At 51.8% G+C, this 21,510-nt stretch overlaps 1 protein-coding gene across 3 annotated transcripts in view; it reads left to right on the top strand.

Annotated features, from left to right (window-relative positions):
* The window catches only part of cyfip2 (cytoplasmic FMR1 interacting protein 2), a 121,759-nt gene that overhangs the window by 75,596 nt on the left and 24,653 nt on the right, over positions 1–21,510 (top strand). For all 3 annotated transcript variants that reach the window (XR_011592976.1, XM_070877969.1, XM_070877968.1), the window contains 6 exons: positions 342–541; positions 12,930–13,017; positions 16,918–17,061; positions 17,585–17,675; positions 18,998–19,128; positions 20,647–20,719. Coding sequence is in view for 2 of the 3 variants with exons in the window: in XM_070877969.1 (XP_070734070.1) it covers positions 342–541; positions 12,930–13,017; positions 16,918–17,061; positions 17,585–17,675; positions 18,998–19,128; positions 20,647–20,719 (727 nt within the window). In the remaining variant the exon portion in view is untranslated. The remainder of the gene's footprint in view (positions 1–341; positions 542–12,929; positions 13,018–16,917; positions 17,062–17,584; positions 17,676–18,997; positions 19,129–20,646; positions 20,720–21,510) is intronic.

Raw genomic sequence — 21,510 nt, 5'->3', positions numbered from 1 at the left:
TCCCGAACCCATGGACCATCAGCCTGGGTTCTTGCTTCAGAAGATCAGCCCTGACCTTACTGAATGGCGGTTGTGAGTGGTAAATGTTGTGTTCCGGTGGCCCCGTGGGCCCCGATCTGTGTGTGGACGGCAGGTGAATACAAACCTGGGCTCGCTTGAGATATCTGGCCTGGTCGATAGCGGGGCGGCACGGAGTGACTTTATGAGTGAGGTACCGAGGGGGTAACGGGTGCCTCTGTCCCAGTGAGTGTCAGCACTTTTAAGGGAGCAGAGCTGGGGATGAAATTGTTGGGTGAAGAATGGGTCGTTGGTGAAACTCTCTGCTCTTTGTCCTCCCGCAGGAACTGGAGTGGCTGTTTGAGGTGAATCGTCTCACTCACCGCCTCCTCTCCAAACACATGACACTGGACAGCTTCGACGCCATGTTCCGGGAGGCCAATCACAACGTGTCCGCCCCGTATGGACGGATCACTCTCCACGTCTTCTGGGAACTCAACTTCGACTTCCTGCCCAATTACTGCTACAACGGGTCAACCAATCGGTCAGTGTCACCCGATCAATCGGTCAATGTCACCCAATCAGTGGGTCCGTATCGCCCAATCAGTGGGTCCGTATCACCCAATCAATGGGTCCGTATCGCCCAATCAGTGGGTCCGTATCGCCCAATCAGTGGGTCCGTATCGCCCAATCAGTGGGTCCGTATCGCCCAATCAGTGGGTCCGTATCGCCCAATCAGTGGGTCCGTATCGCCCAATCAGTGGGTCCGTATCGCCCAATCAGTGGGTCCGTATCGCCCAATCAGTGGGTCCGTATCGCCCAATCAGTGGGTCCGTATCGCCCAATCAGTGGGTCCGTATCGCCCAATCAGTGGGTCCGTATCGCCCAATCAGTGGGTCCGTATCGCCCAATCAGTGGGTCCGTATCGCCCAATCAGTGGGTCCGTATCGCCCAATCAGTGGGTCCGTATCACCCAATCAATGGGTCAGTATTGGCCAATCATTGGGCCATACTGACCCATTGATTGGCACAATGGGTCAGTATCGCCCAATCACTTTTTTAAAAAGGAGGGAGAGAAAAACAGGGAATTATAGACCAGTTAGCCTGACATCAGTGGTGGGGAAAATGTTGGAACCAATTATTAGCATGGATTTATGAAAGGGAAATCATGCTTGACAAATCTCCTAGAATTTTTTGAGGATGTAACTAGTAGAGTGGACAAGGGAGAACCAGTGGATTTGGACTTTCAAAAGGCTTTTGACAAGGTCCCACACAGGAGATTAGTGTGCAAAATTAAAGCACATGGTATTGGGGGTAATGTACTGATGTGGATAGAGAACTGGTTGGCAGACAGGAAGCAGAGAGTCGGAATAAACGTGTCCTTTTCAGAATGGCAGGCAGTGACCAGTGGGGTGCCGCAGGGTTCAGTGCTGGGACCCCAGCTATTTACAATATATATCAATGATTTAGATGAAGGAATTGAATGTAACATCTCCAAGTTTGCAGATGACACTAAGCTAGGTGGCGATGTGAGCTGTGAGGAGGATGCTAAGAGGCTGCAGGGTGACTTGGACAGGTTAGGTGAGTGGGCAAATGCATGGCAGATGCAGTATAATGTGGATAAATGTGAGGTTATCCACTTTGGTGGCAAAAACAGGAAGACAGAATATTATCTGAATGGTGACAGATTAGGAAAAGGGGAGGTGCAACGAGACCTGGGTGTCATGGTACATCAGTCATTGAAGTTTGGCATGCAGGTACAGCAGGCGGTGAAGAAGGCAAATGGCATGTTGGCCTTCATAGCGAAAGGATTTGAGTACAGGGGCAGGGAGGTCTGACTGCAGTTGTACAGGGCCTTGGTGAGGCCTCACCTGGAATATTGTGATCAGTTTTGGTCTCCTAATCTGAGGAAGGATATTCTTGCCCAATCAATGGGTCAATGGGTCAGTATCGGCCAATGAATGGGCCATTGGGTCAGTATCGCTCGGTCAATGGGTCAGTATCGCCCAGTCAATGGGTCAGTGGGTCAGTATCGCCCAGTCAATGGGTCAGTATTGCCCAATCAATGGGTCAGTATTGCTCAATCAGTGGACAATGGGTCAGTATTGCCCCATCAATGGATCAGTGGGTCAGTATCGCCCAATCAATAGGTCAATGTGTCAGTATTGCCCAGTCAATGGGTCAGTGGGTCAATAGGTCAATATCACCCAGTCAATGGTCAATGTGTCAGTATCGCCCAGTCAATGGGTCAGTGGGTCAGTATCACCCGGTCGATGGGTCAGTATCGCCCAGCCAATGGATCAGTGGGTCAGTATCACCCAGTCAATGGACAATGGGTCAGTATTGCCCCATCAATGGATCAGTGGGTCAGTATTGCCCAGTCAATGGGTCAGTGGGTCAATATCGCCCAGTCAATGGGTCAGTATCGCCCAGTCAATGGGTCAGTGGGTCAGTATCGCCCAAAGGGTCAATAGGTCAGTATCGCCCAATCTATGGGTCAATGGGTCAGTATCGCCCAGTCAATGGGTCAGTGGGTCAGTAACGCCCAGTCAATGGGCCAGTAACGCCCAGTCAATGGGTCAGTATCGCTCAATCAATGGGTCAATAGGTCAGTATCGCCCAATCAATTGGTCAATGGGTCAGTATCGCCCAATCAATTGGTCAATGGGTCAGTATCGCCCAATCAATTGGTCAATGGGTCAGTATCGCCCAGTCAATGGGTCGGTTTCGCCCAGTCAATGGGTCAGTATCGCCCAATCAATTGGTCAATGGGTCAGTATCGCCCAATCAATTGGTCAATGGGTCAGTATCACCCAATCAACGGGTCAATGGGTCAGTATCGCCCAGTCAATTGGTCAATGGGTCAGTATCGCCCAGTCAATTGGTCAATGGGTTGGTATCGCCCAGTCAATGGGTCAGTATCGCCCAGTCAATGGGAAAGTATCGCCCAGTCAATGGGTCAATGGGTCAGTATCGCCCAGTCAATGGGTCAGTGGGTCAGTGTCGCCCAGTCAATGGGTCAATGGGTCAGTATCACCCGGTCAATGGGTCACTATCACCCAGTCAATGGGTCAATAGGTCAGTATCGCCAAGTCAATGGTCAATGCGTCAGTATCGCCCAGTCAATGGGTCAGTGGGTCAGTATCACCCGGTCGATGGGTCAGTATCGCCCAGCCAATGGGTCAGTGGGTCAGTATCACCCAGTCAATGGACAATGGGTCAGTATTGCCCCATCAATGGATCAGTGGGTCAGTATCGCCCAATCAATGGGTCAATGTGTCAGTATTGCCCAGTCAATTGGTCAGTGGGTCAATATCACCCAATCAATGGGTCAATAGGTCAGTATCGCCCAGTCAATGGTCAATGCGTCAGTATCGCCAGGTCAGTGGGTCAGTATCACCCGGTCGATGGGTCAGTATCGCCCAGCCAATGGGTCAGTGGGTCAGTATCGCCCAGTCAATGGGACAGTATCGCCCAGTCAATGGGTCAGTATCGCCCAGTCAATGGGTCAGTGGGTCAGTATCACCCGGTCAATGGGTCATTATCGCCCAATCAATGGGTCAGTATCACCCAGTCAATGGGTCAGTATTGCCTGGTCAATGAGTCAGTATCGCCCAGTCAATGGACAATGGGTCAGTATTGCCCCATCAATGGGTCAGTGGGTCAGTATCACCCAATCAATGGGTCAATAGGTCAGTATTGCCCAGTCAATGGTCAATGATTCAGTATCGCCAAGTCAATGGGTCAGTAGGTCAGTATCACCCGGTCGATGGGTCAGTATCGCCCAGCCAATGGGTCAGTGGGTCAGTATCGCCCAGTCAATGGGTCAGTATCACCCAGTCAATGGGTCAATCGGTCATTATCGCCCAGTCAATGGGACAATATCGCCCAGTCAATGGGTCAGTATCGCCCAGTCAATGGGTCAGTGGGTCAGTATCACCCGGTCAATGGGTCAGTATCGCCCAATCTATGGGTCAATGGGTCAGTATCGCCCAGTCAATGGGTCAGTGGGTCAGTATTGCCCAATCAATGGGTCAATGGGTCAGTATTGCCCAGTCAATGGGTCATTAGCGCCCAGTCAATGGGTCAATGCGTCAGTATCGCCCAGTCAATGGGTCAGTATCGCCCAGTCAATGGGTCAGTGGGTCAGTATCGCCCAAAGGGTCAATAGGTCAGTATCGCCCAATCTATGGGTCAATGGGTCAGTATCGCCCAGTCAATGGGTCAGTGGGTCAGTAATGCCCAGTCAATGGGCCAGTAACGCCCAGTCAATGGGTCAGTATCGCCCAATCAATGGGTCAATAGGTCAGTATCGCCCAATCAATTGGTCAATGGGTCAGTATCGCCCAATTAATGGGTCAATGTGTCAGTATCACCCGGTCAATGGGTCAGTATCCCCCAATCAATGGGTCATTATCGCCCAGTCAATGGGTCAATGGGTCAGTATCGCCCAGTCAATGGGTCAGTGGGTCAGTATCACCCGGTCAATGGGTCAGTATCGCCCAATCTATGGGTCAATGGGTCAGTATCGCCCAGTCAATGGGTCAGTGGGTCAGTATCGCCCAATCAATGGGTCAATGGGTCAGTATTGCACAGTCAATGGGTCATTAGCGCCCAGTCAATGGGTCAATGCGTCAGTATCGCCCAGTCAATGGGTCAGTATCGCCCAGTCAATGGGTCAGTGGGTCAGTATCGCCCAAAGGGTCAATAGGTCAGTATCGCCCAATCTATGGGTCAATGGGTCAGTATCGCCCAGTCAATGGGTCAGTGGGTCAGTAACGCCCAGTCAATGGGCCAGTAACGCCCAGTCAATGGGTCAGTATCGCCCAATCAATGGGTCAATAGGTCAGTATCGCCCAATCAATTGGTCAATGGGTCAGTATCGCCCAATTAATGGGTCAATGGGTCAGTATCACCCGGTCAATGGGTCAGTATCCCCCAATCAATGGGTCATTATCGCCCAGTCAATGGGTCAATGGGTCAGTATCGCCCAGTCAATGGGTCAGTGAGTCAGCATCGCCCAGTTAATAGGTCAAAGGGTCGGTATCGCCCAATCAATGGGTCAGTGGGTCAGTATCACCCAGTCAATGGGTCAATAGGTCAGTATCGCCCAATCAATGGGTCAATGGGTCAGTATCGCCCAGTCAATGGGTCAATAGGTCAGTATCGCCCAGTCAATAGATCAATGGGTCAGTATCGCCCAATCAATGAGTCAATGGGTCAGTATCGCCCAATCAATGAGTCAATGGGTCAGTATCGCCCAGTCAATGGTCAATGGGTCAGTATCGCCCAGTCAATGGGTCAGTGGGTCAGTATCACCCAGTCAATGGGTCAATGGGTCATTATCACCCAATCAATGGGTCAGTATCGCCCAGTCAATGGGTCAGTATTGCCCAGTCAATGGTCAGTGGGTCAGTATCGCCCAATCAGTGGGTCAGTATCGCCCAATCAATGGGTCAATGGGTCAGTATCGCCCAGTCAGTGGGTCAGTATCGCCCAATCAATGGGTCAATAGGTCAATGGGTCAGTATCGCCCAATCAATGAGTCAGTGGGTCAGTATCGCCCAGTCAATGGGTCAATGGGTCAGTATCGCCCAGTCAATGATCAATGGGTCAGTATCGCCCAGTCAATGATCAATGGGTCAGTATCGCCCAGTCAATGGTCAATGGGTCAGAATCGCCCAGTCAATGGGTCAGTGGGTCAGTATCGCCCAGTCAATGGGTCAGTGGGTCAGTATCGCCCAGTCAATGGGTCAGTGGGTCAGTATCGCCCAATCAATTGGTCAATGGGTCAGTATCACCCAATAAATGGGTCAATGGGTCAGTATCGCCCAGTCAATTGGTCAATGGGTCGGTATCGCCCAGTCAATGGGTCAGTATCGCCCAATCAATTGGTCAATGGGTCAGTATCGCCCAATCAATTGGTCAATGGGTCAGTATCACCCAATCAATGGGTCAATGGGTCAGTATCGCCCAGTCAATTGGTCAATGGGTCAGTATCGCCCAGTCAATTGGTCAATGGGTCGGTATCGCCCAGTCAATGGGTCAGTATCGCCCAGTCAATGGGAAAGTATCGCCTAGTCAATGGGTCAGTGGGTCAGTATCGCCCAGTCAATGGGTCAGTGGGTCAGTGTCGCCCAGTCAATGGGTCAATGGGTCAGTATCACCCGGTCAATGGGTCACTATCACCCAGTCAATGGGTCAATAGGTCAGTATCGCCCTGTCAATGCGTCAGTGGGTCAGTATCACCCAGTCAATGAGTCAAAGGGTCAGTATCGCCCAGTCAATATTTCAGTATGCCCAGTCAATGGGTCAGTATCGCCCAAACAATGGGTCAGTATCGCCCAAACAATGGGTCAGTATCGCCAGTCAATGGGTCAATGGGTCAGTATCGCGCAATCAATATTTCAGTATCGCCCAGTCAATGGATCAGTATCGCCCAAACAATGGGTCAGTATCGCCAGTCAATGGGTCAGTGGGTCAGTATCGCCAGTCAATGGGTCAGTATCACGCAGTCAATATTTCAGTATCGCCCAGTCAATGGGTCAGTATCGCCAGTCAATGGGTCAGTATCGCCAGTCAATGGGTCAGTATCGCACAGTCAATATTTCAGTATCACCTAGTCAATGGGTCAGTATCGCCCAAAGAATGGGTCAGTATCGCCAGTCAATGGGTCAATGGGTCAGTATCGCGCAGTCAATATTTCAGTATCGCCCAGTCAATGGGTCAATGGGTCAGTATCGCCCAGTCAATGGGTCAGTATCGCCCAGTCAATGGGTCAATGGGTCAGTATCGCGCAGTCAATATTTCAGTATCGCCCAGTCAATGGGTCAGTATCGCCCATTGATGGGGGTGGCGGGCGGAGGGCATTTCTGAACTGCCTTCTCTCTGTTTTCCAAACCCAGGGATTGCTCCTGGTGATGTTTTCCAACTCCCTGTACCTGATTGTGCCGTTTCTCACTTTGGAAAGGCTGCAGAGGAGGGGGATGGAGCTTTCTGATAGTGTGACCCACCTGTTGTTGTAGAATTACAGTAACAATTTGTATTTATATAGCCCCTTTAATGTAGTAAAAGATCAGAAAGCGATTCACAGGAGTGATTATCAAATGAAATGTGACACCGATCCAGACACGGCGATATTGGGCAGATGACCAAAAGCTTTGTCAGATATGTTGTTTTTAAGGAGGAGAGAGAGGTAGAGAGGCGGAGAGGTTGAGGGAGGGAGTTCCAGAGCTTGGGGCCCAGGCAACAGAAGGCACGGCCACCGATGGTTATAATCAGAGATGTTTGGGGGGATTGTGGGGCTGAAGGCGATTACTGAGACAGGGAGGGGCGTTGCTTAACTGGGGGCTAATGTAGGTCAGCGAGCACAGGTAGTGATGGGTGAGTGGGACTTGGTGCGAGTTAGGATACGGGCAGTCGAGTTTTGGATGAGCTGAAGTTTACGTAGGGTAGAATGTGGGGGGCCAGCCAGCAGTGCGTTGGAATAGTCAAGTCGAGAGGTAACAAGGTCACGAATGAGGGTTTCAGCAGCGGATGACCTGAGACGGACAGAGACGAGTGATGTTACCGAGGTGGAAATAGATGGTCTTAGTTATGGCGCGGATATGTGGTCAGAAGCTCATCTCGGGGTCAAATATGACACCAGAATTGAAACTTTACTCTGTATCTAACCCCCTGTACCTGCCCTGGGAGTGTTTGATGGGACAGTGTAGAGAGAGCTTTACTCTGTATCTAACTCCATGCTGTACCTGCCCTGGGAGTGTTTGATGGGACAGTGTAGAGGGAGCTTTACTCTGTATCTAACTCCATGCTGTACCTGCCCTGGGAGTGTTTGATGGGACAGTGTAGAGGGAGCTTTACTCTGTATCTAACTCCATGCTGTACCTGCCCTGGGAGTGTTTGATGGGACAGTGTAGAGGGAGCTTTACTCTCTATCTAACTCCATGCTGTACCTGCCCTGGGAGTGTTTGATGGGACAGTCTAGATGGAGCTTTACTCTGTATCTAACCCGTGCTGTACCTGCCCTGGGAGTGTTTGAAGGGACAGTGTAGAGGGAGCTTTACTCTTTATTGATAGGATTGAAGCCCGATAAATCCCTGGGGCCTGATAGTCTGCATCCCAGAGTACTTAAGGAAGTGACCATAGAAATAGTGGATGCATTTTCCAACAGTCTTATCGACTCTGGATCAGTTCCTATGGACTGGAGAGTTGCTAATGTAACACCACAGTTTAAAAAAGGAGGGAGAGAGAAAAAGGGTAATTATAGACCAGTTAGCCTGACATCAGTAGTGGAGAAAATGTTGGAAGCAATTATTAAGGATGAAATAGCAGCGCATTTGGAAAGCAGTGACAGGATCGGTCCAAGTCAGCATGGATTTATGAAAAGGAAATCATGCTTGACAGATCTTCTGGAATTTTTTGAGGCTGTAACTAGCAGAGTGGACAAGTGAGAACCAGTGGATGTGGTGTATTTGGACTTTCAAAAGGCTTTTGACAAGGTCCCGCACAAGAGATTGGTGTGCAAAATCAAAGCACATGGTATTGGGGATAATGTACTGACGTGGATAGAGAACTGGTTGGCAGACAGGAAGCAGAGAGTTGGGATAAACAGGTCCTTTTCAGAATGGCAGGCAGTGACTAGTGGAGTGCCGCAGGGCTCAGTGCTGGGACCCCAGCTATTTACAATATACATCAATGATTTGGATGAAGGAATTGAATGTAATATCTCCAAGTTTGCAGATGACACTAAACTGGGTGGCGGTGTGAGCTGTGAGGAGGACACTAAGAGGCTGCAGGGTGACTTGGACAGGCTAAGTGAGTGGGCAAATGCATGGCAGATGCAGTATAATGTGGATAAATGTGAGGTTATCCACTTTGGGGGCAAAAACACAAAGACAGAATATTATCTGAATGGCGGCAGATTTGGAAAAGGGGAGGTGCAACGAGACCTGGGTGTCATGGTACATCAGTCATTGAAAGTTGGCATGCAGGTACAGCAGGTGGTTAAGAAGACAAGTGGTATGTTGGCCTTCATAGCTAGGGGATTTGAGTATAGGAGCAGGGAGGTCTTACTGCAGTTGTACAGGGCCTTGGTGAGACCTCACCTGGAATATTGTGTTAAATTTTGGTCTCCTAATCTGAGGAAGGACGTTCTTGCTATTGAGGGAGTGCAACGAAGGTTCGCCAGACTGATTCCCGGGATGGCAGGACTGACATATGAGGAGAGATTGGATCAACTGGGCCTTTAGAAGAATGAGAGGGGATCTCATAGAAACGTATAAGATTCTAACGGGACTGGACTGGTTAGATGCAGGAAGAATGTTCCCGATGTTGGGGAAGTCCAGAACCAGGGGACATAGTCTTAGGATAAGGGGTCGGCCATTTAGGATTGAGATGAGGAGAAACTTCTTCACTCAGAGAGTTGTGAACCTGTGGAATTCCCTGCCGCAGAGAGTTGTTGATGCCACTTCATTGGATATATTCAAGAGGGAGTTAGATATGGCCCTTATGGCTAAAGGGATCAAGGAGTATGGAGAGAAAGCAGGAAAGGGGTACTGAGGGAATGATCAGCCATGATCTTATTGAATGGTGGTGCAGGCTCGAAGGGCCAAATGGCCTACTCCTGCACCTATTTTCTATGTTTCTATGGGCCCAAGTTTCGGGCTGTGCCTAGAACGGCGCAGCCCCGACATGGACGCCCGTTTTTCGCACCACAAAGTGCGCCTAAAAAAAACTTCCAGATTCTCCGGCTCCCTGCTGGTCCTCTGGAGCTGGGCACGGCGCAGCAGGAGCTGTGGGGGGCGGAGCCAGGTCCCTGCGCTGAAAACAGTGCCGGGACCTCTGCACATGCGCGCTACAGTCGGCACGCAAGTGCAGTAGCTCCAGGCGCCCAAAACTGTGTGGGAGGGGCCCGAAGCACGCAGCCCCTAGCCCTGGCCCAATGGCCTCGCTGGGGCTGCGTGAATAAAGCTCCTCCCACGGTCAGCTCCTGCTTCCTCCCGACCCGACTCAACTCACGCTTCACCCCCCCTCCCCTCCCCACCCCGAACCCGACCCGACCCCCCGAACTGGACCCGACCCGCTTTCCCCCCCTCCCCACCCGACCTGACCTCCCTCTCCCTCCCTCCCTCCGCCCCCCCCCCCCCCGCCAGACCCACACTCCCGACCCCGGACCTGACCCGACCCAATGCCACCTACCTGTAAATCTGGTGCTGGGGACGGGCCCTGCCCGAAGTCTTGGGCCCGGCCCATTCAGCCTCCCTCCCCCTCCCCCTTCCCCTTCTCCCCCCCCCGCCCTTCTCTTTCCCCTTCTCCTCTCCCCCCTTTCCCCTTCTCCTCCCCCCTTCCCCTTCTCCTCCTCCTCCTCCTCCCCCCCTTCCCCTTCTCCTCCCCCCCTTCTCCCCCCCTCCCCCTTCTCTCCCCTTCCCTCCCCCTTCTCCCCCATCCCTCCCCTTTCCTCCCTCCCCCTCTGCCTCCCCCTGCCCCCCCCCTCTCTCCCTCTACCCCCCTCCTCCCCCTCCTCTTGCTGCCAGAAACACAGACACTGACAGACAGAGAATGAGAGACACACAGACAGACAGACAGAGAGATAGAGACACTGACAGAGACACACTGTGGGGGGGGGGGGGGGGTTTGGGGGGGGGCTCCCGGTGCTGCAGTCGGTCAGTAGAAAGTGTTTTATTTATTGATTTTTTTAAAATTATTTCTTATTAATTTTTTTTGATTGATTTATTGGTTGATTTATTGATATTTTTATCATTTATTATTGATGATGGCTCTTTATTTGTAAAACTGAAGTGTTTAATGTTTGTAAACTTCCCTTTAAACCCCCCCCCCATTCCCTACACCTGATTTTCTAAAGTGTAGACAAGGTTTTTTTTCAGCGTACAAAAATCTTCACTTACTCCATTCTAAATTAGTTTGGAGTAAGTTTTCACTGCCAAAACTTTGAAAACAGGCGTAAGTGGCCAGACACGCCCCCTTTTGAAAAAAAATTCTGTTCCAAAGTGAAACTGTTCTAACTGACTAGAACTGGAGCAAACTAAATGCCGAGAATTTGAATTTCTAAGATACTCCGTTCTACACCAGTTGCTCCAAAAAATCAGGAGCAACTCAGGCCGAAACTTGGGCCTTATTTCCATGTATCTAACCCCGTGCTGTACCTGCCCTGGGAGTGTTTGATGGGACAGTGTAGAGGGAGCTTTACTCTGTATCTAACCCCCTGTACCTGCCCTGGGAGTGTTTGATGGGACAGTGTAGAGGGAGCTTTACTCTGTATCTAACCCCCTGTACCTGCCCTGTGAGTGTTTGATGGGACAGTGTAGAGGGAGCTTTACTCTGTATCTAACCCCCTGTACCTGCCCTGGGAGTGTTTGATGGGACAGTGTAGAGGGAGCTTTACTCTGTATCTAACCCCCTGTACCTTCCCTGGGAGTGTTTGATGGGACAGTGTAGAGGGAGCTTTACACTGTATCTAACCCTTGCTCTACCTGCCCTGGGAGTGTTTGATGGGACAGTGTAGAGGGAGCTTTACTCTGTATCTAACCCCCTGTACCTGCCCTGGGAGTGTTTGATGGGACAGTGTAGAGGGAGCTTTACACTGTATCTAACCCTTGCTGTACCTGCCCTGGGAGTGTTTGATGGGACAGTGTAGAGGGAGCTTTACTCTGTATCTAACCCCCTGTACCTGCCCTGGGAGTGTTTGATGGGACAGTGTAGAGGGAGCTTTACTCTGTATCTAACCCTTGCTGTACCTGCCCTAGGAGTGTTTGATGGGGCAGTGTAGAGGGAGCTTTACTCTGTATCTAACCCGTGCTGTACCTGCCCTGGGAGTGTTTGATGGGACAGTGTAGAGGGAGCTTTACTCTGTATCTAACCCGCTGTACCTGCCCTGGGAGTGTTTGATGGGACATTGTAGAAGGAGCTTTACTCTGTATCTAACCCCCTGTACCTGCCCTGGGAGTGTTTGATGGGACAGTGTAGAGGAAGCTTTACTCTGTATCTAACCCCGTGCTGTACCTGCCCTGGGAGTGTTTGATGAGACAGTGTAGGGGGAGCTTTACTCTGTATCTAACCCGTGCTGTACCTGCCCTGGGAGTGTTTGATGTGACAGTGTAGAGGGAGCTTTACTCTGTATCTAACCCCGTGCTGTACCTGCCCTGGGAGTGTTTGATGGGACAGTGTAAAGGGAGCTTTACTCTGTATCTAACCCCCTGTACCTGCCCTGGGAGTGTTTGATGGGGTCAGTGTAGAGGGAGCTTTACTCTGTATCTAACCCCCTGTACCTGCCCTGGGAGTGTTTGATGGGACAGTGTAGAGGGAGCTTTACTCTGTATCTAACCCCCTGTACCTGCCCTGGGAGTGTTTGATGGGACAGTGTAGAGGAAGCTTTACTCTGTATCTAACCCCGTGCTGTACCTGCCCTGGGAGTGTTTGATGAGACAGTGTAGGGGGAGCTTTACTCTGTATCTAACCCGTGCTGTACCTGCCCTGGGAGTGTTTGATGTGACAGTGTAGAGGGAGCTTTACTCTGTATCTAACCCCGTGCTGTACCTGCCCTGGGAGTGTTTGATGGGACAGTGTAAAGGGAGCTTTACTCTGTATCTAACCCCCTGTACCTGCCCTGGGAGTGTTTGATGGGACAGTGTAGAGGGAGCTTTACTCTGTATCTAACCCCCTGTACCTGCCCTGGGAGTGTTTGATGGGACAGTGTAGAGGGAGCTTTACTCTGTATCTAACCCCGTGCTGTACCTGCCCTGGGAGTGTTTGATGGGACAGTGTAGAGGGAGCTTTACTCTGTATCTAACCCCCTGTACCTGCCCTGGGAGTGTTTGATGGGACAGTGTAGAAGGAGCTTTACTCTGTATCTAACCCCGTGCTGTACCTGCCCTGGGAGTGTTTGATGGGACAACTTGTTTTTCTAATGACAGGTTTGTTCGGACAGCGATTCCCTTCACAGATGAGCCACAGAGAGACAAGCCTGCCAGTGTGCAGCCATACTACCTGTATGGGTCAAAGGTGAGTCAGTCCTGAACCACTGGCTGTGATGCTGGAATCATTGTAGCTTTACCGGACTCTCAATTCCCAAACTTTGTAGGAACATTTTTATTTCATTTATTAAGTTTTAAATGTTATGCTTTACTGAATATCATCATAAATGACAGGTATGTTTGGGTGTGTTCTCCCCGTGTGATTGGCTTGTCGCGGCGTGTGATTGGCTTGTCGCGGCGTGTGATTGGCGTGTTGTGAAGGGTATTATGGCAACCATTTAAAGAACATAAGAAGTAGGAGCAGGAGTCGGCCATTTGGCCCCTCGAGCCTGCTCCGCCATTCAATGAGATCGCGCTGATCTTGTACATCATCTCCACTTTCCCACATGATCCCCTTTTCCCTGGATTCCTCAAGAGCCCAGAAATCTATCGCTCTCAGCCTTAAATATCATCATCATAGGCAGTCCTTTGGAGTCGAGAATGACTTGCTTCCACACTAAAAATGAGTGTTCAGGTGACCAATGCAGGAACCACAGACCCTGTCACAGGTGGGGCAGACAGTGGTTGAGGGAAGGGGAGGGTGGGACTGGTTTGCCGCACGCTCCTTCCGCTGCCTGCGCTTGCTTTCTGCATGCTCTCAGCGACGAGACTCGAGGTGCTCAGCGCCCTCCCGGATGCACTTCCTCCACTTAGGGTGGTCTTTGGCCAGGGACTCCCAGGTGTCGGTGGGGATGTTGCACTTTATCAGGGAGGCTTTGAGGGTGTCCGTGTAACGTTTCCTCTGCCCACCTGGGGCTCACTTGCCGTGTTGGAGCTGCGAGTAGAGTGCTTGCTTTGGGAGTCTCGAGTCGGGCATGCGGACAATGTGGCCCGCCCAGCAGAGCTGGTCGAGTGTGGTCAGTGCTTCGATGTTGGCCTGAGAGAGAACACTGATGTTGGTGCACCTATCCTGCCAATGGATTTGCAGGATCTTGCGGAGGCAGCGTTTGGTACTTTTCCAGTGTTTTGAGGTGCCTGCTGTACATAGTCCATGTCTCTGAGCCATATAGGAGGGTAAGTATCACTACTGCTCTGTAGACCATAGGCTTGGTGCTGGGTTTGAGGTCCTGGTCTTCAAACACTCTCTTCCTCAGGCGACCGAAGGCTGCTATGGCACACTGAAGGAGGTGCTGGACGTCGTCATCGATGTCTGCCCTTGCTGACAGCAGGCTCTCGAGGTATGGAAAATGGTCCACGTTGTCCAAGGACTCACCGTGGGGTTTGATAACCAGGGGTCAGTGCTGTGTGGCGGGGGCAGTGCTGTGTGGCGGGGGCAGTGCTGTGTGGTGGGGGCAGGTTGGTGGAGGACCTTTGTCTTACAGGTGATTAATGTAAGGCCCATGCTCCCGTACGCCTCGGTGAAGGTGATGACGCTGGTTTGGAGTTCGGCCTCCGAGTGTGCGCAGACGCAGGCGTCATCTGCTTACTGTAGTTCGCTGGCGGAGGATGGGACGGCCTTGGATCTGACCTGGAGGTGGTGGAGGTTGAACAGATTCCCGTTTGTCCTGTAATTTAGCTCCACTCCAGCGGGGAGCTTGCTGAGGGTGAGATGGAGCATGGCAGCGAGGAAGATCGAGGTGAGGGTTAGTGCAATGACACAGCCCTGCTTGACCCCGGTCCAGACGTGGATTGGGTCTGTGGTGGATCCGTTGGTCAGGATCACGGCCTGCATGACATCGTGGAGCAGGCGGAGGATGGTGACAGACGTTTGAGGACAGCTGAATCTGAGGAGGACGCTCCATAGTCCCTCACGGTTGACAGTGTCAAAGGTTTTTGTGAGGTCAAAGAAGGCCATGTACAGGGGTTGGTGCTGCTCCTTGCATTCCTCTTGTATCTGCCGCGCGGTGAAGATCATGTCCGTTGTGCCCCTTAGTGGGCGGAATCCGCATTGTGACTCTGGGATGAGATCTTCAGCCACAGGGAGAAGGCGGTTGAGGGGGATTCTTGCGATGACTTTCTCTGTGGCAGACAGGAGGGAAACTCCTGTAATTACCGCAGTTGGACTGGTCACCTTTCTTTAAGATGGTCACGATTACAGCGTCTCTGAGATCTCCTGGCATGCTCTCCTCCTTCCAGATAAGAGAGATGAGGTCATGAATCCGCGCCAGTAGTGCTTCTCCCCATGTTTTAGTACTTCAGCAGGGATTCCATCTGCTCCTGAGGCCTTGTTGTTCTTCAGTTGAGAGATGGTCTTTTCAACCTCGTGCCGGGCTGGGGTTGTGCTGAGGGGGTGGCGGGTAGCATGCTGTGGGATGGAGTCGAGGATACTCGTGTCGAAGACAGAGTCTCGGTTGAGGAGATCCTCGAAGTGCTCATTCCAGCGGGCACTGACTGTCTCTCTGTCCTGGATGAGCACCTCTCCGTTCTTAATATACTTAATAGCCTTGAATATACTCAGAGACTGAGCCTCCACAGCCCTCTGGGGCAGAGAATTCCAAAGATTCACCACCCTCTGAGTGAAGAAATTCCTCTTCACCTCAGTCCTAAATGGCCGAGCCCTTATCCTGAGACTGTGACCCCTGGTTCTAGACTCCCCAGCCCGGGGAAACACCCTCCCTGCATCTACCCTGTCAATCCCCCTCAGAATCTTATGTTTCAATGAGATCACCTCTCATTCTTCTAAACTCCAGAGAGTATCGGCCCGATCTACACAATCTCTCCTCATAGGACAATCCACTCATCCCAGGGATCAGTCTGGTGAACCATTGCATCGCCTCCAAGGCAAGTATATCCTTCGTCAGATAAGGAGACCAAACCTGCTCAGTACTCCAGGTAGTGGAGCAAAGTCCCACTTCCAGCAACAAGATGGAAGACCACATAATCTGTTTATTTTTGGGGATGTTTGAGGGAGGAAGGTCCTGCTCTTCCTCCAGGAGTGTCGCAGGATCCTTAACATCCACCTGAACCATGGGAACAGGTGGGAGGGAACCTCCGAAGCAAACAATATAGAGTGCGTGACATGGTCGCCTGTACCTGGTGGAAAGTATGGTTTGATGGGTCAAATGGCCTTCTCTCGGGCTACGGCTTGTCATCTCTTATTGGAGATTCGGGCTTGTGCTGTGTGTGATTTCCCGACCATTTTGTCTCAGAAAGTCACGTGCAGTTCTCCGTGTATTCTGATACCGTCTCTCTGCCACAGTGCCGAGTCAGAAAATGACCTCTCGGGATTGCACAGAGCAAATGGCCAATTGTTTACCAGGGTCTTGTGTCCAACACCAAACCTCGACACACCAGCCTGGCTAGTCCAGTGCAAACACTCACATCACAATCCGAAAATAATCCCATTCTTTTGCAAGGAACTACGTTGAGTCGACGGCACAGACACAGACCATTCAGCCCAACTGGTCCATGCTGGACACAAACACCCTCTTCAACTCACCCGATCAACAACACTTCCCCTTTCTCCCCCATGTGTTTATCCAGCTTCCCCTTAAATGCATCGATACTATTCACCTCAACCACTGCTTGTGTAGTGAGTTCCACATTCTCACCACTCTCTGGGTGAATTTTAGTGGAGTCACATTGCAGTTTGAACGCAGTGTGATACGAATCTGGAACCGAGGAGATCTGGGTGTAAATTCCCCAATCCCACGCTTCAGTGGGGAGCTGTGCTGGAAGGGCACATGGATTGGTGAACCCATGCTGTATCTCATATCGCTGACCCGTGCCCCCATCCAACATGGCCGCTCCGATGGGACACTGGGGTGGCGGTGGTTGTTAGTGACAGCGCGAGACACATCAGATAATAACAGAAACCCCCAAGGGACCACACGCAGGAATTGTTTCAGACTGCTGCGCATTTACTGAATTACTCTGGGCTGACGTTACAGGCCCCACTCCCTGGTTGCTCTCTGACTCTGTGTTCCTTCGGAACTCTCTCTCATTTCAGCCTCTGAACATTGCCTTCACACACATCTACAGCGTCTTCCGCAACTTTGTGGGTCCCCCTCACTTCAAGACCATCTGCCGGTTGCTGGGGTACCAGGGTATTGCTGTGGTGATGGAGGAGCTGCTGAAAATCGTCAAAAGTCTGGTAATTAACCGTCGCCTAGCAGAGAGAGCAAACTTGCATTTATATAGCGCCTTTCATGACCTCAGGAAGGTCCCAAAGCGCTTTGCAGCCAATGAAGTATGTTTAGAAATGTAGTCACTGTTGTAAAAGTGGCAGCCAATTGCGAGGTCGGAGGATCGCGGGTTCAGGAGGGCGGGGTTACAGAAGGGCAAGGGGGGTATCAGGCATGGGTGAGCGGGGTAACGAGAGGGCGGGGTGCAGGGGTACGAGCAGATGGGGGGTTTCAGTTTCAGGAGGGCGGGGGTCGTGGGTTCAGGAGGTCGTGGGTCAGGGGGCCGCGCGTTCGGGAGAGCGGGGGTCGTGGGTCAGGGGGCCGTGAGTTCAGGAGTGCTGAGGTCGTGGGTTCAGGAGGGCGGGGGTCATGAGTTTGGGGGTCTCAGTTTCGGGAGGTTGGGAGTCGTGGGTTTGGGAGGGTCGGTTCGGGGGCGTGGGTTCGGGAGGGCCACAGTAAGTCTAATGCGTCCTGTCTGCTTCCCGCCCACAGTTACAGGGCACCATCTTGCAGTACGTGAAGACCCTGATCGAGGTGATGCCCAAGATATGCCGCCTGCCCCGTCATGAGTACGGGTCCCCAGGTCAGTGAGCGCGAGGGGCCGAGGACCGGGGCAATGTGCGCCAGAAACGTAACTGCAACCCCTGAAACATCGAGCGGCGATCGGCCATGCATGACCCTGAGTCAACCCACTCACTGGCACTGCCCAGCTCATAGAATCGTGCTATCCTACAGCACAGGAGGCCATTGGGCCCATCGAGCCTGTGCATGCTCTGTGACAGAGCGATCCAATCAGTCCCACTCCCCTCGCTCTCCCCCCACGGCCCGCCAACTTTATCTGCTGCAAGTATTTATCCAATTCCCGATTTGAAAGTTACTATTGAATCTGCTCCCACCGCCCTTTCAGGCAGCGTGTTCCTGATACTAATCAGAACCAAACTACTCTTTATTTTGTTCACCTCTTGCAATGAAATTCTAAATCTGTTTATAAAGGACAGGTTTATGAATCAATTGCAACAAGGAAATTATCCCCAATGACTGCCGCTGTTTTGTCCAAACGTTTATAATCTTCAGACAACTTTCCCTTCAGATCGACCTTTTAATGTAAGAAAATGACATCAGCTGCTTCACCGAGGTGGGGAGAACAGCGGGATCTGGGGGAGACGGTCGGACATAGAGAGAGGGGATTGGATGAGGAGGGAGGAGGGGTCGGGGGTTAGAGTGACGGGGTCAGGGTGACGGGTGGGGTTAGTGTTGCAGGGGTCAGAGGTCAGTATGACAGGGGTCAGTGTGACGGGTCAGTGTGATGGGGTCAAGGGTCAGTGTGACGGGTCACTGTGACGGGGTCAGGGGTCAGTATGATAAGGGTCAGTGTGACGGGGTCAGGGGTCAATGTGACGGATCAGTGTGATGGGGTCAGGGGTCAGTGTGACAGGGTCAGGGGTCAGTGTGACGGGGTCAGGGTGATGGGTCAGTATGACGGGTCAGGAGTCAGTGTGACGGGGTCAGTGTGACGGGGTCAATGTGATGGGGTCAGGGGTCAGTATGACAGGGGTCAGGAGTCAGTGTGACGGGTCAGTATGACAGGGGTCAGTGTGACGGGGTCAGGGTGATGTGTCAGTGTGATGGGGTCAGGAGTCAGTATGACGGGGCCAGTGTGACGGGGTCAGGGTGATGTGTCAGTGTGATGGGGTCAGGAGTCAGTGTGACGGGTCAGTGTGACGGGGTCAGGGTGATGGGTCAGTGTGATGGGGTCAGGAGTCAGTATGACGGGGTCAGTGTGACGGGTCAGTGTGACGGGGTCAGTGTGTGGGAGCTGGGTCCGACCTCGGACTGGAAGCCCTTGCGAGTGTAATGAGACGGGGAAGTGTCGCAGACTCTGACCTGCCACTGTCTCTGTTCCAGGAATCCTGGAGTTCTTCCACCACCAGCTCAAGGACATCATTGAATACGCGGAGCTGAAGACCGACGTGTTCCAGAGTCTCCGCGAGGTTGGCAATGCAATCCTCTTCTGTCTGCTCATCGAACAAGCCTTGGTGAGCACCGCAGTGAGAATTCCGCACGAGCCCTTGCTCTGTTACTGGACTAATAATCCAGAGAAGCGGAGTTCATAGCCCACCCTGGTAGTTTGAGAATGTGAATTTGATGGGGTGGTGAGAGACCCGTGTGGAGATGGACCAGTGGGGCACAATGGCCTTTTTCTCTGCTGTGATTTTATGTAAAAGAAAAGACCTCCTGGACCTGGAAATAACAAAGAGCAAATCAAAAATTATTTCAAACACGTATGAGAAAGGTGTTTGTGACTTCGATGTCCGATTATCCGGCAAGATCATCCGGGGGGCCTGTGGCTGATTAGAGAGACAACAATGGAGCTTCACTGAGAGTTAGGGGACGGGAGGGATGGGCTTCGATGGGAGAGTTAGGGGACTGGAGGGATGGGCTTCGATGGGAGGGTTAGGGTACTAGAGGGATAGGCTTCGATGGGAGGGTTAGGGGACTGGAGGGATGGGCTTCGATGGGAGAGTTAGGGAACTGGAGGGATGGGCTTCACTGAGCGTTAGGGGACTGGAGGGATGGGCTTCAATGGGAGGGTTAGGGGACTGGAGGGATGGGCTTCGATGGGAGGGTTAGGGGACTGGAGGGATGGGCTTCGATGGGAGGGTTAGGGGACTGGAGGGATGGGCTTCACTGAGAGTTAGGGGACTGGAGGGATGGGCTTCAATGGGAGGGTTAGGGTATTGATGGGGAGGGGTCAATGGGAAGGTTAGGATACTGGAGGGATGGGCTTCGATGGGAGAGTTAGGGTACTGATGGGGAGGGGTCAATGGGAGAGTTAGGGGACTGGAGGGATGGGCTTCGAAGTTGTTTGCCAATGTACCAGACTTCAGCTGGGTTTGGAGCCTGATGGTAGCAGGGTTTTGTTCTGGTTGTGGGGGTTCGTGGAGGGCCAGTGACATTAACAATCTCAATGTCTCCACAGTGTCTCCAGGACTAACTCGGAACATCACTTCCTGCTTTACTTTTCCTCCAAATGACTCTGTGTCCCTTTCCTTTGCTTCCCTCCAAACAATATTCTTGGCCATCTTCATTTGTACAAACAATCTCAACAAAAGCTGCTTCTGTTATTTAGTTTATTCAAGACTCAGATCGAAGGATTTTTGGACTGAAGGGAATCGAGGGATATGGGGATCGGGCGGGAAAGTGGAGTTGGGGTCAATGATCAGCCGTGATCGTATTGAATGACGGAGCAGGCTCGAGGGGCCAAATGGCCGACTCCTGCTCCTATTTCTTATGTTCTTCTAACACTTCTTGAAGGGTAAGACATCTGACAAACATATTTCTCCAATCACACCCTCCATTAAGAAGATGGGAGGCTGAAACCGCAGTTTTTTATTGGCTGATCTTTATCTGGTCCAATCTCCGAATATCGCCCCAACTCATTTTCTCAGTTGCCGAAGTCAGTATTTGTTGGGTTTCTGCTGCCGTGTACAATGAAAGTGAATCGAGATCTCGGTTTGTTCACTGAGCAGATTTGGACTTTCTCTTGTTTACAGTCTCAAGAAGAGGTTTGTGATCTTCTGCATGCCGCACCATTCCAGAACATTCTACCCAGGGTCTACATCAAAGGTCAGCTGTTTCACAGTGACTCTGTGCGCGTGTGTGTGCGTACATGTGCGTACATGTTTGTGCGCGTGTGTTTTTGTGTGTGTGTGTGTGTGTGTGTGTGTATGCGCGTGCATGTGTGTGCACGTGGGAACATAGAAATTTACAGCGCAGAAGGAGGCCATTCCGGCCCATCGTGTCCGCACCGGCCGACAAAGAGCCACACGGCCCTCGGTCAGCAGCCCTGAAGGTTACATATAAACCTATGAACAATGGCGGAAAGGCAAAGAGCACCCAGCCCAACCAGTCCGCCCCACACAACTGTGACACCCCTTACACTGAAACATTCTACACTCCACCCCAACCGGAGGCAAAAACCAGACACAAACCCAGGCCAATTGGGGGAAAAAAATCTGGGAAAATTCCTCTCCGAGCCATCCAGGCGATCGACACTAGTCCAGGAGATCACCCTGGCCGTATTAGATTCCCTGCAGTACTTACCATTATATCTGCACCGTCCAACAAAAGGTCATCCAGTCTAATCCCAATTACCAGCTCAAGGTCCGTAACCCTGCAGGTTACAGCACTTTAAGTGCCCATCCAAGCACCTTCTAAATGTGGTGAGGGTTTCTGCCTCTACCACCCTTCCAGGCAGTGAGTTCCAGACCCCCACCACCCTCTGCGTGAAGAAGCCCCCCCTCAAATCCTCTCTAAACCTTCCACCAACCACCTTAAAACTATGCCCACTCGAAATTGACCCCTCCACCAATGGAAATAGGCCCTTGCTATCCACTATATCCAGGCCCCTCAAAATT

This window comes from Pristiophorus japonicus, chromosome 4 (assembly GCF_044704955.1).
Source record: "Pristiophorus japonicus isolate sPriJap1 chromosome 4, sPriJap1.hap1, whole genome shotgun sequence".
Lineage (NCBI taxonomy): Eukaryota > Metazoa > Chordata > Chondrichthyes > Pristiophoridae > Pristiophorus > Pristiophorus japonicus.
The sequence above is the reverse complement of the archived record's forward strand: the minus strand, read 5'-3'. Positions and strand labels throughout refer to the sequence as shown.